The sequence below is a fragment of the Phyllobates terribilis genome, unplaced genomic scaffold (assembly GCF_046119375.1).
Source record: "Phyllobates terribilis strain yellow unplaced genomic scaffold, ASM4611937v1 Scaffold_4__5_contigs__length_816908805, whole genome shotgun sequence".
In the NCBI taxonomy this organism is placed as follows: domain Eukaryota; kingdom Metazoa; phylum Chordata; class Amphibia; order Anura; family Dendrobatidae; genus Phyllobates; species Phyllobates terribilis.
The window spans coordinates 238,777,627-238,794,166 of record NW_027362764.1 but is presented as its reverse complement, the minus strand read 5'-3'; the positions used below and the strand labels follow the sequence as shown (position 1 = coordinate 238,794,166).

Below are 16,540 nucleotides of genomic sequence, written 5' to 3'. Positions count from 1 at the left end.
GAAAATTGATTTGATGCATACTGAATTTGTGTCTAATTTTAAGAAATTTACCTTACTCAGCAAAATCAAGCAATTTACCATTCATTTTGTGTGAATCACTGAAACATACCTGCTGCTATTTTACACACTGCTATATGACAGGCTGCCAATGATAGACCTGTGCAACTGAACATCACCTGTCTGGCCATCATGTTCTATACTGTGCTGTTCCTGCCACTTCCAACAGAAAACCTATCAGCCACACATCTCCTGCTTGCCATATCTTACAGTGTGCAGTTTCCACTACCAATAATGATATACCATCACCCATCTCCTGCCTGTTTACGGTCCTCTAAATCTATGCTCTACTGCTACGTAGAAGCCTACCTTTAACAGGGCAAATAAACCTGTTATTGCTCTCAACAATCAAATGGGTAAAGTTTCTCCTTGAAGAGAATGACATGTCACTCATGCCAAGGTGATGAGACTTTTAAGTCTTGCAATGCTCCTCTGGGAAATATACAAATTGTTTCTACAGAGAGCAAGAGGACTAGAACTCTAGTGCCACCTATTGAAAGCAGAAATCCTAAAAGGCAATACTGACTCTTTAACGAGCCTTGCCACACGACTTAAGATAAAAGCCCAAACCAAAATCTCAAAATCTGCTCCCAACAAAACATGGAAAATTTTGGGAAGCCTTGTTAAAAACCTATTGTTTATTTTTTTCCAACAACAAACTATTTGCTATTCTAACAAATGGGATATTCTTGAGGCTACAACTTTTCAAAAAACAATTGTTTTTTTCTGCGTACAACTTGTCTATGAAAAGCAGCATGGCAGACTATTCCTTCCAAAATTTGAATAATTTTTGGACCATTTTTAAATTTTATAAAGCATAAAAAGCCTGTAGTGCATTATTAAACAGGCTGTTGATTACCATCCATTTACCTTCATCTTTATGCTAAGATCACTTTGCCATTTCTAATGCTGTGTTTGCATTAAAAAAAACTTGAAAGGGGTTAGATATAGTCCAAGGAGACTTTGGAGTATTAAACACACTATTTCAGTGTAAATGGAGGCTTTAAATTAGTTGCAATTCGCAGCAAATCAATTAGTCTCAAATCAATTTTTGGGGAAAAATTTGCTGAAGCCAGCAAATTTGAAAATCAAAAGATTTGTTTATCTCTAGTAAAAAAGGGAATCTGTCAGTAGGATCAACTCCCCAAAGCCATCTATATGGTCTATATGGGCATTTTGGTCACAGAAAGTTTAATAAAATTGCGATCCGATGTCTTATTCCACTGAAATACACATTTTTTTTTAATATGTAAATGAGTTGTTAGGATACAGATCTCCCTGAGATTCTGCTTACAGAGGTTATTTTAAATGAAAGTGGGAGTTACCAGTGTGAGACATGTAGATGAGGAGAGCGGATTGTCAGTTATTACATGTCTCACACTGGTAATGTCCACTTTAATTTAAAATAAGCTCTGGAGGCAGATTCTTATGAAGAGATATATATCGGTCCCGTAGATTTTAACAGCTGATTTACAAATTAAGAAAAATGTGTCTTTCTCTTGAATAAGACATTGGATTGCAGATATCAAGGTATAATTTTTTTCAACTTTCTATGACCTACATGCCCATATAAATGGATTAGGAGGGTTGATCCTACTGACAAATTCCCTGTAAGTCTTGCACTTATTTTCTTTATAAATGATCAATAGACTTTTTCTACTAGTGCATCCAAAACACAATGGGGGAACTTTGCTAAGCAAAATGTTCAAATTTTGGATCAGATTCCCTGAAAACTGTTGTATACGCTGTGTACCAACTTTATATGTTTTAAAGACTTTATACATAGTAACATAGTAACATAGTTTTTAAGGTTGAAGGAAGACTAAGTCCATCTAGTTCAACCCATAGCCTAACTTGTTGATCCAGAGGAAGGCAAAAAAAACCCATGTGGCAAACACTAAGCTCCACATTGGGGAAAAAATTCCTTCCCGACTCCATACGACAATCAGACTAGTTCCCTGGATCAACGCCCTATCAAGGAATCTAGTATTTATAACCTGTAATATTATACTTTTCAAGAAAGGCATCCATGCCCTTCTTAAATTTTAACAGTGAATCACTCATTACAAGATCATGCGGCAGAGAGTTCCATAGTCTCACTGCTCTTACAGTAAAGAATCCCCGTCTGTGATTATGATTAAACCTTCTTTCCTCCAGACATAGAAGATGCCCCCTTGTCCCCGTCTCAGGCCTCAGAGTAAAAAGATCAGTAGAAAGGTCTTTGTACTGTCCCCTCATATACTTGTACATAGTAATAAGATCACCCCTAAGCCTTCTTTTTTCCACAGTAAATAACCCCAAGTGTAATAACCTGTCTTGGTATTGCAGACCCCCCAGTCCTCTAATAACCTTGGTCACTCTTCTCTGCACCCGCTCTAGTTCAGCTATGTCGTTCTTATACACCGGAGACCAGAACTGTACACAGTATTCTAAGTGTGGTCGCACTAATGACTTGTATAGAGGTAAAATGATGTTCTCCTCATGAGCATCTATGCCTCTTTTAATGCATCCCATTATTTTATTTGCCTTTACAGCAGCAGCCTGACACTGGCCACTAAACGTGAGCTTGTCATCCACCAATACACCCAGGACTTTTTCAGTTACAGTTTTGCCCAATGTTTTACAATTAAGCATATAATTCTACATTTTATTTCCTCTGCCCAAGTGCATTACCTTACATTTATCCCCATTAAAGCTCATTTGCCATTTATCAGCCCAAGCTTCTAGTTTACATAGATCCTCCTGTAATATAAAATTGTCCTCCTCTGTTTTGATTACCCTGCAGAGTTTAGTGTCATCTGCAAATATTGAAATATTACTCTGTATGCCCCCTACAAGGTCATTATTAAATATGTTAAAAAGAAGGGGGCCCAATACTGACCCCTGTGGTACCCCACTGTTAACTGAGACCCAGTCTGAGTGTTTTCCATTAATAACCACCCTTTGTTTCCTATCACTGAGCCAATTCTTAACCCACATACATATATTTTCCCCTATCCCCATTGTTCTCATTTTATGTATCAACCTTTTGTGTGGAACTGTATCAAAAGCTTTTGAAAAGTCCATAAACACAACATCCACTGCATTTCCTTGGTCCAGTCCAGAACTTGCCTCCTCATAAAAACTGATCAGATTAGTTTGACAGGAACGGTCCCTTGTAAACCCATGTTGACATTGGGTTATGAGGTTATTCTTCTTCAGATACTCTATCATAGCATCTCTTAGGAAACCCTCCAGGATTTTACCCACAGTAGAGGTTAAGCTTACCGGCCTATAATTTCCAAGTTCAGTTTTTGTCCCCTTTTTGAATATTGGCATCACATTTGCTATACGCCAGGCCTGTGGTACAGACCCTGTTATTATGGAATCTTTAAAGATTAAAAATAATGGTCTATCTATGACATTACTTAATTCCTGCAGTACTCGCGGGTGTATCCGATCCGGGCCTGGGGATTTGTCAACTTTAGTGATTTTTAGACGCCGCCGTACTTCCTGCTGGGTTAAGCAAGTGACATTTACTGGAGAATTTTTGTTATCACTAATCATGTTTTCTGTCATGCGATTTTCTTGTGTAAATACGGTTGAAAAAAAATCATTTAGCATATTGGCTTTTTCCTCATCCTCGTCCACCATTTCACCCAGACTATTTTTAAGGGGGCCAACACTATCATTTTTAAGTTTTTTACTATTTATGTAGTTAAAGAATATTTTGGGATCATTTTTACTTTCTCTGGCAATGATTCTCTCTGCCTCAATCTTTGCTGCCTTGATTTGTTTTTTACATAATTTATTTAATTTTCTATATTTATTTAATGCCTCATCACTATCTACTTGCTTTAGTTCTCTAAATGCTTTCTTTTTGTCACTTATTGCACCCCTTACAGCTCTATTTAGCCATAGTGGTTTCCTCCTATTTCTAGCATGTTTATTCCCAAAGGGTATATATTGTGCACAGGTCCTATTCAGGATGTTAATAAATGTCTCCCATTTGCTTTGTGTAGCTTTATGTCTCAGGATATCGTCCCAGTTTATTGCACTAAGATCATCTCTTAACCGTTGGAAATTTGCCTTCCTGAAGTTTAGTGTCCTTGCAACCCCTCTACTACACATCTTATTAAAGGTTACATGAAAACGTATTATTTTGTGATCACTTTTACCCAAGTGACCCCCAACTCGTATATTTGATATGCGGTCTGGCCTATTGGTTAATATTAGGTCTAGCAGTGCCCCCCTTCTTGTTGGGTCCTGAACCAGTTGTGAAAGGTAATTGTCTCTGATAGTAGTCAAAACCCTATTTCCTTTGCTTGAACTACATGTTTCTGTCCCCCAATGTATTTCAGGGTAGTTGAAGTCTCCCATAATAATGACTTCTCCTTGAGTCGCTGCTTCATCAATTTGGTTTACGAGGATATTCTCCACTGCTTCCATTATTTTTGGAGACTTATAACAAACCCCTATCAGTAATTTATTATTTTTTCCCCCTCCCTTTATCTCCACCCACAGGGACTCAACATTTTCATTAGATTTTTATATATTCTCCCGCAAGATGGGTTTTAAGGATGATTTTACATATAAACACACACCCCCCATCGCTTGTTTGTACGGTCATTTCTGAACAGACTATAGCCCTGTAAATTAACTGCCCAGTCATGGCTCTCATGCAGCCATGTCTCAGATATCAACACCATGTCATAATTATTTTCCAACAAAATTAATTCTAATTCCTTCATTTTGTTGGTGAGGCTTCTGGCATTAGTGTACATGCATTTTATGTATCTCTCTGTACCTCTATTCCTTCTTACTTTATTGACTGTTCTAACCCCACCCCCAATTTCTTTATTTGTGCCCAGGTCACTATCTGCACTATCTTCCCCACCTATAAAATGAATACCCTCCCCCCCAATCCCTAGTTTAAACACACCTCTCTAGATTATTGTAAAGACTTATCAGCTTACTTAATGATTTTATTTTCAAATTTAACACAATAAAACTATGAAGGATGCATTCACACATACATTTGAGTGTCGTTGTGATGACCAATTATTTTATTGGCCAGCACACGGACCCACTGAGTATGTTCTATTCTGATCTAATGTTTTCATGCTCTGAGTTTCACGGATCTCATTCTCAGATCCATAATTTTTTGGATGTGTGAATGGATCAGTGAGACTCTATGGGTCTTAGCGCTGTCCATTTAAAAATATTGGGCTGCACTGGAACAGTTCACACAGATGTGTAAATGCACCCTAAGACTTGTTTATCAAAATATTAGAATTTTTTTAACTTCAAATATAATATTTTAGTTAACTTAATGCACTAAATACGACTTAAAAATGCGATGACAGTGGGAAAACAAATTCATCCATATACAGATTCACAGATTCTGTCATAATCTGCAAGAATATAATTGCAATGAAAATAAATTGCTTCAGAAATGCTTTATTCTGTAGCACATGTAGGGTTTGAGGGTATGTGAGAAAAACCTCTATACGCCTTTCTGTAAAATTATCCCTTCTGATTCTAGAAATCCAACACACTGTCATAGTACGTGATTTAAGCCTTGCTTTATTAAAATATACCAGCCGGAAATATATATAAACTATTTCTATGATGAAATGATGGGCCTAACAAAAGGCCTCTGACATTTATTCAGTTTAGCATAAAAGCAGTAGAGATTTTTTTGATGTATGTAGCAGTATTGCACATTATATTTTGTATAGTAGTATAAAAACCTACATTTTCATAAGTTGACATGTTTTGGTACAAATTTATTTATATACAAAATGCCTTCTGAAAGCAATTGAATATTCTAGAACCAAGGTTTTACTTGAGTCAGTGAACATGGCTATTGTTTAAGCATTAAATATGTATTATGAAATGAAAACAAGACATGTGAAAACAGATGAGGCACAGGGAATTCTAAATAATAGAATACAAGTATCTCCTATTCAAAGAAGTGATCAGCATTGACAATGTGCAGACTGGTGGAAGTAAAGCTGCTCACATTAATATAAAATGACCTCACAAGTGAATACAGGACAGATTAGTGCAGTGAAAGACAGAATACGCAATGTGATGTCATATCTGATCGGAGTCGTTGTTCACCATTTTCTTTAACATCTGGGGTAGACTTTGACTTTTTTAGCTACATCTCATCTCTGCAGAGTTAACCGCCCAGTTGTTATATTCACTTCTTCACTTTTCCAATATACAGAGACCAAAGTCTTAGTCCCCACAATGTGCCCCATGTAAGTCATAGCACTGTGCCCCCTGAATATAATAACATCACATGCTGTACCTTCTGCATCATACGCTGTGTAACCTGAAATAAATGTTAATCTACAGCAACATCAGAAAAGAATAATACACAATGACCCCGAAAAAGAATTATGATAAAAAAGCAACACCCTAAAATGATTTATAGTACTCCATACAAAGAATAATAGTATGCACTCTGACCATGAAATTAATTTTTATACGCAATATACCTGCAACATGAATTGTAATATAGACTGTGTTCCCGCAACAGGCAATAATATACAGTGTTTCCCTCAGTAATTGTAGTTTACACTGTCACCCCCAACAAATAAATATAATGTACACCATCCCAAGCCATTAATAATAATTAGTGATGAGCGAGTATGTTCTATTAACCCTTTCGCCGAGTATGCTCGGGCCGAGCTCCGAGTATTTATAGCTGCTCGGTGATAAGGTTAAATCGCTCCCGTGTGCATGATTTGCAACTGTTTGACAACTTTAATACATGTGAGGAATGTGTAAGAAGTAGACATTCCTCACATGTAATAAAACTGTCAAACAGTCGCAAATCATGCACACGGGAGAGATTCAAACATAACATCGAGCAGCTGTAAATACTCGGTGCTCGGCCCGAGCATACTCGGCGAAAGGGTTAATAGAACATACTCGCTCATCACTAATAATAATACATTCTTAAATTTTACATTAAATATACGCTGTGCACAAAAATAGTGAATTAGAATATGCACTGTGCCCCAACAATTATTTTTAATTATGCCCCAGATATTAATTATATGCTTTAGGTGCACTCCAGGCATTAATATTGTGCCTTCCAGTCGATAGGTAGACAGAAAGACAGATAGATAGATAGATAGATAGATAATAGATAGATAGCTGACACGTGTATCCGTTCACGTCACCAGAAGTCTTACTGACTGGAGTAAGATTTCTGGCTTAGCTTGTCATGAAATAGATCACCTGTGGTGTCACGCCCTTGCTGCACCCCCTTTCTGCCCCAGCTCTGCCAATTATTGTAAGAAAACTATGAATTGCGCAAAAACGTTGCAACTTTTCAAAACAATTAACGCCATATACCTGGCAAAATTGTTTTGATAAATTGGAGCCTATATCTCTGCCGATATGGTATGCCTTATTATAATGACTCTGTATAAATCTTTTACTATCTGCAGGTTTAACGCATTAATACTTTTGGTTCCTGTAAGGAAGAAAAATGTATTAAAGCTTTTAATATATATTAAAAACTCTCCAATTTATTGTAATAGTGTCAAAGTATCTAACAATTAATCTTTTCATGGTTCCTGAAAAAAATTCAAATTATTTTTATGACTTGAAAAAGTTTAGGTGGCACGGGCCACTGAACTCAGTGATTGGCTGCAGCGATGTCTGTGACATCATCACTGCAGTCAAATAACAATGGCCCTGGCAGTGGCTGGGACACAATACTGGACACGGAAAGAGCAAGTAAAAAACAGCTTTTTTTTTTTTTTTTACAATGAATTAATTTCAGAAAGAGGAGAACCCCATTACTGCATGGATACATTGATCCCATATTAGGAGTTGGATTGTTAAAGCTGAAATGTAAACTAGAACTCAACAACTTAACTAATACTGTAAATTTAATTTTCCCCCCAAATAATTTTGTGTAAAAACAAAATAATAAATTTGTTTTTAATTTGATCATTTCATTTCATCGTTATTTGCACTTGTGCTATTTGCATTATTCTAATTGACTACAATAAAATACTCAGTAAATTGTCATTAATGAAAACTGTTTGGTGACCTGACCAGACCAACATATAAAATCTATAAAATGAATTGAACAAATGTTTTTTTCTAAAACACAGATTTCTCATGGGTATCTTAATGTTGTTCTGTCAATAATTAAGGATCATATGGAACTACACAGGGTCTGGCAGATTTAAAAAGCAAATAAGCTTACTGTTTTTGCACATTATAAGGTGCACCGATTATAAGACGCACTCCAATTTTAACCCAAACATGTTAAATAAAATAAACAAAAAACAATTGTGGAATTGCACTTTTTTACAATTTCACCACACTTGGATTTTCTTTCCAGCACACTTTATGGTAAAATCAATGCTGTTATTCAACAGTACAACTTGTCCGGCAAAATAAAAAGCCTCGTATGGCAATATTGGCGGAAAAATAAAAAAGTTAAGTCTTGGAAGAAGTGAAGGAAAAAACAAAAATGAAAAATGGAAAATTGCCTGCTGTTGAAGTGGTTAAAAAAGTGTTGAATGATTTCCTCAGTAAACATAACATTGCAGGTTATAGATAATTTAGTGACAAAATGTATAATTGATGGAGAAAGGCTGAATTTGATGGACGTAGGTCTTTTTTCAACCCATGTAACTATGTATCTATTCATAAACAACCAAATGAAATTGAAGCCTCCTCTGCATCTAAATTGTGAATCATTTCATTATTTTATCCCAATGCTGGAGGATCAAGCCATTAGATATAGACAGCAGATTGTCATCAGCAATTCAGCATTCACCAATGAAAGCAAAATGGCGCGTCCGGTGCCAATGCTCATACACAGTGGACTTTTCACACACTTTTCTGATTTTTTGGAAGCAAATTGTGCTCAGAGTAAAGAGGTTTTGATTTTATTTTCAGTTCCAAGATGTTAAGCAATGTCTGAAATGCAGGATATTGCCTTTGGCATTACTAGGTTGTAATTAAGCTTTCTGAGTCCATTGTAGTAATTATATCAACTCTACGAGCCAAGGAAAAGTTTCTAAATAATGCCATGCCTTTTTATTCTACTTAATGCCTTATTAACCTGTGTAATCCCAGCCTAATATGGCGATATATCCCACCGCTTGTGTGTTTATAGTGTATTGTACTTAACCCCTTAAAGTTCTCCCATCAAAGTTTTTATCCTCTTAATATATAGCAATCATTATATTATATACAGTGGAGGAAATAAGTATTTGATCCCTTGTTGTTTTTGTAAGTTTGCCCACTGACAAAGACATGATCAGTCTATAATTTTAGTGGTAAGTTAATTTTAACATTGAGAGATAGAATATCCCCCCAAAAAATCAAGAAAATCACATTGTATAAATTAGATAATTTTTTTTGCATTTTGCAGTGAGAAATAAGTATTTGATCCCCTATAAACCATTATGAGTTCTGGCTCCTACAGACCAGTTAGATGCTTCTAATCAACTCATTACCTGCATTAAAGACAGCTGTCTTACATAGTCACCTGTATAAAAGACTCCTTTCCACAGACTCAATTAATCAGTCAAACTCTAACCTCTTCAACATGGGCAAGACCAAAGAGCTTTCTAAGGATGTCAGAGACAAGATCATAGACCTGCAAAAATGCTGGAATGCGCTACAAAACCATAAGTAAGACACTGGGTGAGAAGAAGACAACTGTTGATGCAACAGTAAGAAAATGGAAGAAATACAAATTGACTGTCAATCGACATCGATCTGGTGCACCATGCAAAATCTAATCTCGTGGGGTATCCTTGATCATGAGGAAGGTGAGAGATCAGCCTAAAACTACACAGGGGGGAACTTGTTAATGATCTCTAGGCAGCTGGGACCACAGTCACCAAGAAAAACATTGGTAACACATTACGCCTTAAAGGTTTAAAATCATGCAGTGCCCACAAGGTCCCCCTGCTCAAGAAGGCACATGTGCAGGCCTGTCTGAAGTTTGCCAATGAACACCTGGATGATTCTGTGAGTTATTGGAAGAAAGTGCTGTGATCAGATGAGACAAAAATTGAGCTCTTTGGCATTAACTCAACTCGCCGTGTTTGGAGGAAGAAGAAGGATGAGTACAACCCTAAGAACATGGTCCCAACCATGAAGCATGGTGGGGGAAACATTATACTTTGGGGGTGCTTTTCTGCAAAGGATACATGATGACTGCACCGTACTAAAGGGAAGATGGATTGGGTCATGTATCGCAAGATTTTGGCCAACAACCTCCCTCCCTTAATAAGAGAATTGAAGATGGGTCATGGCTTGGTCTTCCAGCAAGACATTGACCCAAAACATACAGCCAAGGAAACAAAGGAGTAGCTCAAAAAGAAGCACAGTAAGGTCATGGAGTGGCCTGGCCAGTCTCCAGACTTTAATCCCATAGAAAGCTTATGGAGGGAGTTGAATCTCTGAGTTTCCAAGCGACAGCCTTAAAATCTTAATGATTTAGAGATGATCTGCAAAGAGGAGTGGACCAAAATGCCTCCTGACATGTGCGAAAACCTCATCATCAACTACAAAAAACGTCTGACTGCTGTGCTTGCCAACAAGGGTTTTTGCCACCAAGTATTAAGTGTTGTTTGCCAGAGGGATCAAATACTTATTTCTCTCTGCAAAATGCAAAAAAAATGTATCTATTTTATGCACTGTGATTTTCTTGATTTTTTTTGTTGGATATTCTATCTCTCAATGTTAAAATTAACCTACCCTTAAAATTATAGACTGTTCATGTCTTTGTCAGTGGGCAAACTTACAAAAACAACAAGGGATCAAATACTTATTTGCCCCACTGTAGCTCTGTGTACTTACAATTGCTCATTTTTCCTTTCTACCCAGCTAATTCTACTCTTTTCTCTGCTCTATGCAGAAACAGGAAGACTCTTTTCCCTGCATGAATTCTTCTCCTCTTCAACTCCTATCTCATCTGCTCCACTCCTGCCCCTACCAAGGACTTTTGCAGTGATTTATGACTCACACAGGAAAAATTTACTTCCTGTTCCTACATAGAGCTTAGAAGGATTCAGCTAGCACATTTTTAATCATATGATGTCATATACCACTGAAGAATTAACTGGGTAGAAATGCAGAATGAGCAATTGTAAGTACACAGAGCTATATAACATGATGACTGCAATATATTAAGAGGATAAAAACTTTGATGGGAGTGCTTCTTTAAGCACTAGCCTATTTTGATCCTTAAAGGGGTTATTCATGTTCTGAATACCATATTTATTTGTTCCAAACATATTACCATACCTATCAATAGGTTGTGTCTTAGGCTGTGTGCCCACGAAGCATTTTCCAAACGTTTATGCTGCGGAATTTCCGCAGCGTAAATGCTTGGGAAACGCTTGGTAATCCGTCCCCCATGGTCCCCAATGACAAGCTGAAATGTCAATGCCCATGCTGCGGATTTTTCCACAGCATTTATGCGGCACTCAAAAATTCGCAGAATGTCCATTAATTTTGCGTCCAAAGGCGGTGAAAGTAGAGATATACGTCCGCGCCGCTGAAAGATCCTCAAGTCAGGAACATGTAATAATATCCTTGTTTATTGGTAAATGCCTACGCGTTTCTGGGTGTTCCACACCCCTTCATCAGGGCACCAACAGATATATCTGTTGGTGCCCTGATGAAGGGGTGTGGAACACCCAGAAACGCGTAGGCATTTACCAATAAACAAGGATATTATTACATGTTCCTGACTTGAGGATCTTTCAGCGGCGCGGACGTATATCTCTACTTTCACCGCCTTTGGATTTATTCTGGTCCTGTGGGACACCCATTGGAGATCCGCTGCAGCTGCTTTTTATACGTTATGGTGGTTGTGTCCTTACACAACCAAACCAGGTGAGCACCACCTTTTTATTATTCATTCCTATGTCTACAGGTGAAACTCTATTGGTCTTTGCGCTCTCTCTCTCTATGTATTCATTAATTTTGCGGACACGCAGCGTAATCGCCGCCATTGACTTGTATTGGACCGCGTGACATCCGCATCACTACATGTGGATAAGCGGATATCACACGGTTCAATGTATGGATGGTACCCAGGCCTGGAGGAGTGGAGACTCTCATCCAGACCTGGGTACCATAGAAACTGTAAAAAAAAATAAATAAAAATAAATAAAGATTATACTCACCTTCCGATATCCTCCCGGTGTTTTGTCTGCTCAGTCCGGTCTCTTGCATTGCTCGCGCTGTTGTGAAGGACTTGCCATGATGTCATTGAGTCATGTGACCTGACACATGAGTGAATGACGTAACCGCAGGTCCTTCACACCACCGCGAGCAATGCAAGACACCGGAAGCGGCGGAGATAACACTGGGGGCCATCGGAATGTAAGTATAATCTTTTTTTTTTTATTTTTTACCATTCTTATTCTTTTTTTAACTAACTTGGTCACACTACTATAAATCCATGCCGGTTGCATGGATTTATATAGTGTGAACAAGTTGTCAAGCACTTTTCCAAGTGATGCTAAAATCGCTTGGAAAAGCGCTTGATAGCCCACATGCAGAAATGCATGCAAAAACGCTTGATAAACGCTTCTACCTGGTGGGAAAAATGCATGTAAAAACCGCATGTGTTTTTCCTGCCAGGGAGAAGCGTAAAAAATATGCAGCATTTCTGCATCGTGGGCACATAGCCTTATATTACAGCTTAGATTTTTAATGTAAAAGGTGGTGACAGAGGGAACCCATTCTGTCAATCATCTAAAATGCTGTGTTTGCTGTTGCATGTGACATACATAGTGCTGAATCGATGAGACCAGAGGTTGCTTTGATTTTGACTGTTACAGAGGGGTCTGACTGTCAATCTTACAGGATACAGCAGTGATTGCACAGTACAGCTTCTGTGCCTATGCCACCATGGTACACTGTATGTGTCTAGCACGATGACTTGACTTGACATTCCATAGAGTATAAATTCTGTATGCAAAGGATTAATAAACAGTCTGGTATATGGTGCTTGTGAACTGTAGTTGACTGTAAAATGTGAAAATTGTATTTTTACAGCTCAATATTATAAACTTCTGTGAAGCACCTTGGGGTTCAAGGTGCTCACCACACATCTATATAAGTTCCCTAAGGGGTCTAGTTTACAAAATGGTGTCACTTGTGGGAGGTTTCCACTGCTTAGGCACATCAAGAGCTCTCCAAACGCAACATGGCGTCCGCTAATTATTCAAACAAATTTTACATTCAAAAAGTCTAATGGCGTTCTTTCCCTTCCGAACCCTGCAGTGCACCCAAACAGTGGTTTTCCCTCACATATGGGGTATCAGCGCGCTCATGAGAAATTGAACTACAAATTGTGTAGTCCATTTTTTCCTGTTACCCTTGTGAAAATAAAAAAATTGGGTCTAAAGTAACATTTTTGTGAAAAAAAGTTAAATGTTCATTGTTTCTTCCACATTCCAAAAATTCCCGTAAAACACCTGAAGGGTTAATAAACTTCTTGAATGTGGTTTTGAGCACCTTGAGGGGTGCAGTTTTTAGAATAGTGTCACTTTTGGGTATTTTCTGTCATAAAGGCCCCTCAAATCACTTCAAATGTTTTTGCAAATTTTGTTGGAAAAATGAGAAATCGCTGGTCAACTTTTTACCCTTACAGCTTCCTAACAAAAAAAATTTTGTTTCTAAAATTGTGCTTATGTAAAGTAGACATGTGGGAAATGTTATTTATTAAATATTTTGTGTGATATATCTCTCTTATTTAAGGGCATGAAAATTCAAAGTTTGAAAATTGCAAAATTTCAAAATTTTTTCCAAATTTCCGATTTTTTCACAAATAAACGCAAGTGATATCGAAGAAATGTTACCACTATCATGACATACAATATGTCGTGAAAAAACATTCTCAGAATCAGGGAAATCCGTTGAAGTTTTTCAGAGTACTTACTTCATAAAGTGACAGTGGTCAGAATTGAAAAAATTGGCCTGATCACGAAGGCTAATACAGGCTCTGGCGCGAAGTGGTTAACATAGAAAACTGTAAATTGTCCTGTAAATGATTAATAGCTGCTGCTGGAAAAAAAAACTGATTGTGTACGGACAGCACATGGATGATATGTGAGAAAAAAATCCTCTGAGATTCCTGGATGAAACTTTGGTGACATTTATATGCTCGTGTGAACCTAGCAATAATATGAATAACAGTCCAATAAAACAAATGCAATGTTGCCAGAGATGCTCTTTTCACCTATTGAGGTATTATATAACAAATACAAGTAAAAATATAATCTAATAAAAAATATAAGCAAAATGTAATAAAAAAGCACTCACCGAAGAAAAGAAATGAAAGAAACTTTCATTTGTTTGTCACATTTTAAAGCCTATATAATATTTGTATTGTATATGAAACAATTTCTCTTTCAAAAATGAAAAAATTAAAAACAAGTGGTCATTAATGTCTTTTCAGCCCTGATCTTTATAGTGTAGGTTAAAGACACATATAGCTAGCTACCTGTTTATTGTTATCCTGACAAACAGATCTGGCCAAACCTATCTATAAGCCCTCATAACAATTAGTGCTAATACGCACTGCAGATCACGGAGCCATTTCAACATTGGTGGGGTTTTTAAGCCACGTTTCTTTTTGTGGCAAATTGATCAAAATAGAGCATGTGGTCCATGAATTTACACAACTTGACATGAGTTACCAAGTGCTAAAAGTAAATTTCTCCTTAAGGGTTCATTCAGATGAGCATATTATACAGACAAATTGTGCACATTTACACACACACAGCTATCTCACACACACACACACACACACACACACTATACATTACCACATCTTGGAGTTCCTGAACAGAGGCTGCATGAGCTGATCAGTGTCAGACAAGAGAAGAGAGGGCCACTCTCTCTGTGATCAGGAGGACGTTGGGCCAGCGTTTTCCTCCATCACAGGAAGCCTTTGGACTATAAGTCACACACTTTTTAACAAGAGTTTGAAACATATGGTATATATGTATGTAGGCTTACTAACAGAAGAGATCACAATGCCTTCTCTAGCATCTGTGTTGCACTGTCTATTGCTGGCTGCAGAATGAATTGACTGAGAACCCGTTGGTGAGCTTGTTTGGAGAAACCTGGAGAAACGCTATTTACATAGTTACTTAGTTACTTAAGTACAGTACATAGGTTTAAAAAAGACATAGGTCCATCAAATTCAACCTTTCTCTACCAACTAAGCATTCTCTGTTGCTAGCTTATTTTTAACATACAATGTCATTTACTGTGAGAGAATCTTGGGTCAGCAAAGTGGCTCAGTGGTTAGCCTTGCAGCACTGGGGTCCTGGGTTTAAATCCTAGCAAGTTCAAGATCTAAAAGGAGTTTGTATTTTCTCCTCGTGTTTGCATGGGTTTCGTCAGGGTACTCCTGTGTCCTCCCTTATGCCAAATACTACATACTGATAGGGAATTTATCTTGCAAGCCCCAATGGGGACAGTGATGACATTGTTTTAATGCACTATATACTGTATTTAAGTACAATAAATAAATCTACACCTTATTTAAATGAGGGTATAGGCCCGATTCACCAAGACCGGCATTGTTCACGCAGGTCTTGATGAGGAAGTCTGCTGGAGTCAGGTGATCCTGATTCATGAAGAGGTGCACGTCTCCAAGTTCTGCCTAATTTTTGTGACTTTTCAAAGCTTTTTTGCCAGAATTCTGGAGAGCTCTGATGAAGGCATGATTATAGCCGGGCTCAATGCATAATGAACAGTGACTGTACTAGTTCCCTGCATCACCCTGATGACTGAAAATGAGCGACTGAATATAACTTCATTTTCTCCCTATAGCTGCTCCATTAAGGCAGTCAAATATGATTTAAACACTATTTGAATAGCATATCTGAAGCTGATAGGCTACCTTGAACTGTAATTTAATTATTATGTGTTTTAATTGTTAGTATCATTTGTGGCATTGCATTAAGCTATAGATTTATATTTTTCTGCAGGCCTTTCCTGGAAACGTGAACTCTGATACAGTTGTCCGACATGAGTTGCAGCACCCTATAGTGGCTCGCTATGTTCGCATCGTTCCTCTGGACTGGAGTGGAGAAGGACAGATTGGATTAAGAGTTGAACTTTATGGATGTCCATACTGTAAGTTCAAACAATTAAAATAAAATAGTGATTTATCTTATATTTACGGGAGTGTCTATTGTAAAAGTGTTTGAAATAATTATTAAATGTTATTTGGAAAACTTGAGCCGGTGATAGATTCTTGATGTAAAATGCCTTAAAGCGAGTCTGTCAGCACAGAATGACTGTTGAAACAAAGTATAGGTGCTCAGTATACCCTTGGCATGGCGGAATATTTAAGTGGATCTTCCCAACTTCTTGATTTCATCTATCTCTACCCTTCCCTGGCTCTATAAAGACAGATATGTCAATCCAAGAATAGATGGGGGGTGAAGATAGAGGGAAAACAAACACGTGGGAA

General features: G+C 37.6%; 1 protein-coding gene across 1 annotated transcript in view; it reads left to right on the top strand.

Annotated features, from left to right (window-relative positions):
- The window catches only part of CNTNAP2 (contactin associated protein 2), a 3,253,420-nt gene that overhangs the window by 1,327,180 nt on the left and 1,909,700 nt on the right, over positions 1–16,540 (top strand). Inside the window, exon 4 of the mRNA XM_073678177.1 lies at positions 16,053–16,200. Coding sequence (XP_073534278.1) covers positions 16,053–16,200 — 148 coding nt within the window. The remainder of the gene's footprint in view (positions 1–16,052; positions 16,201–16,540) is intronic.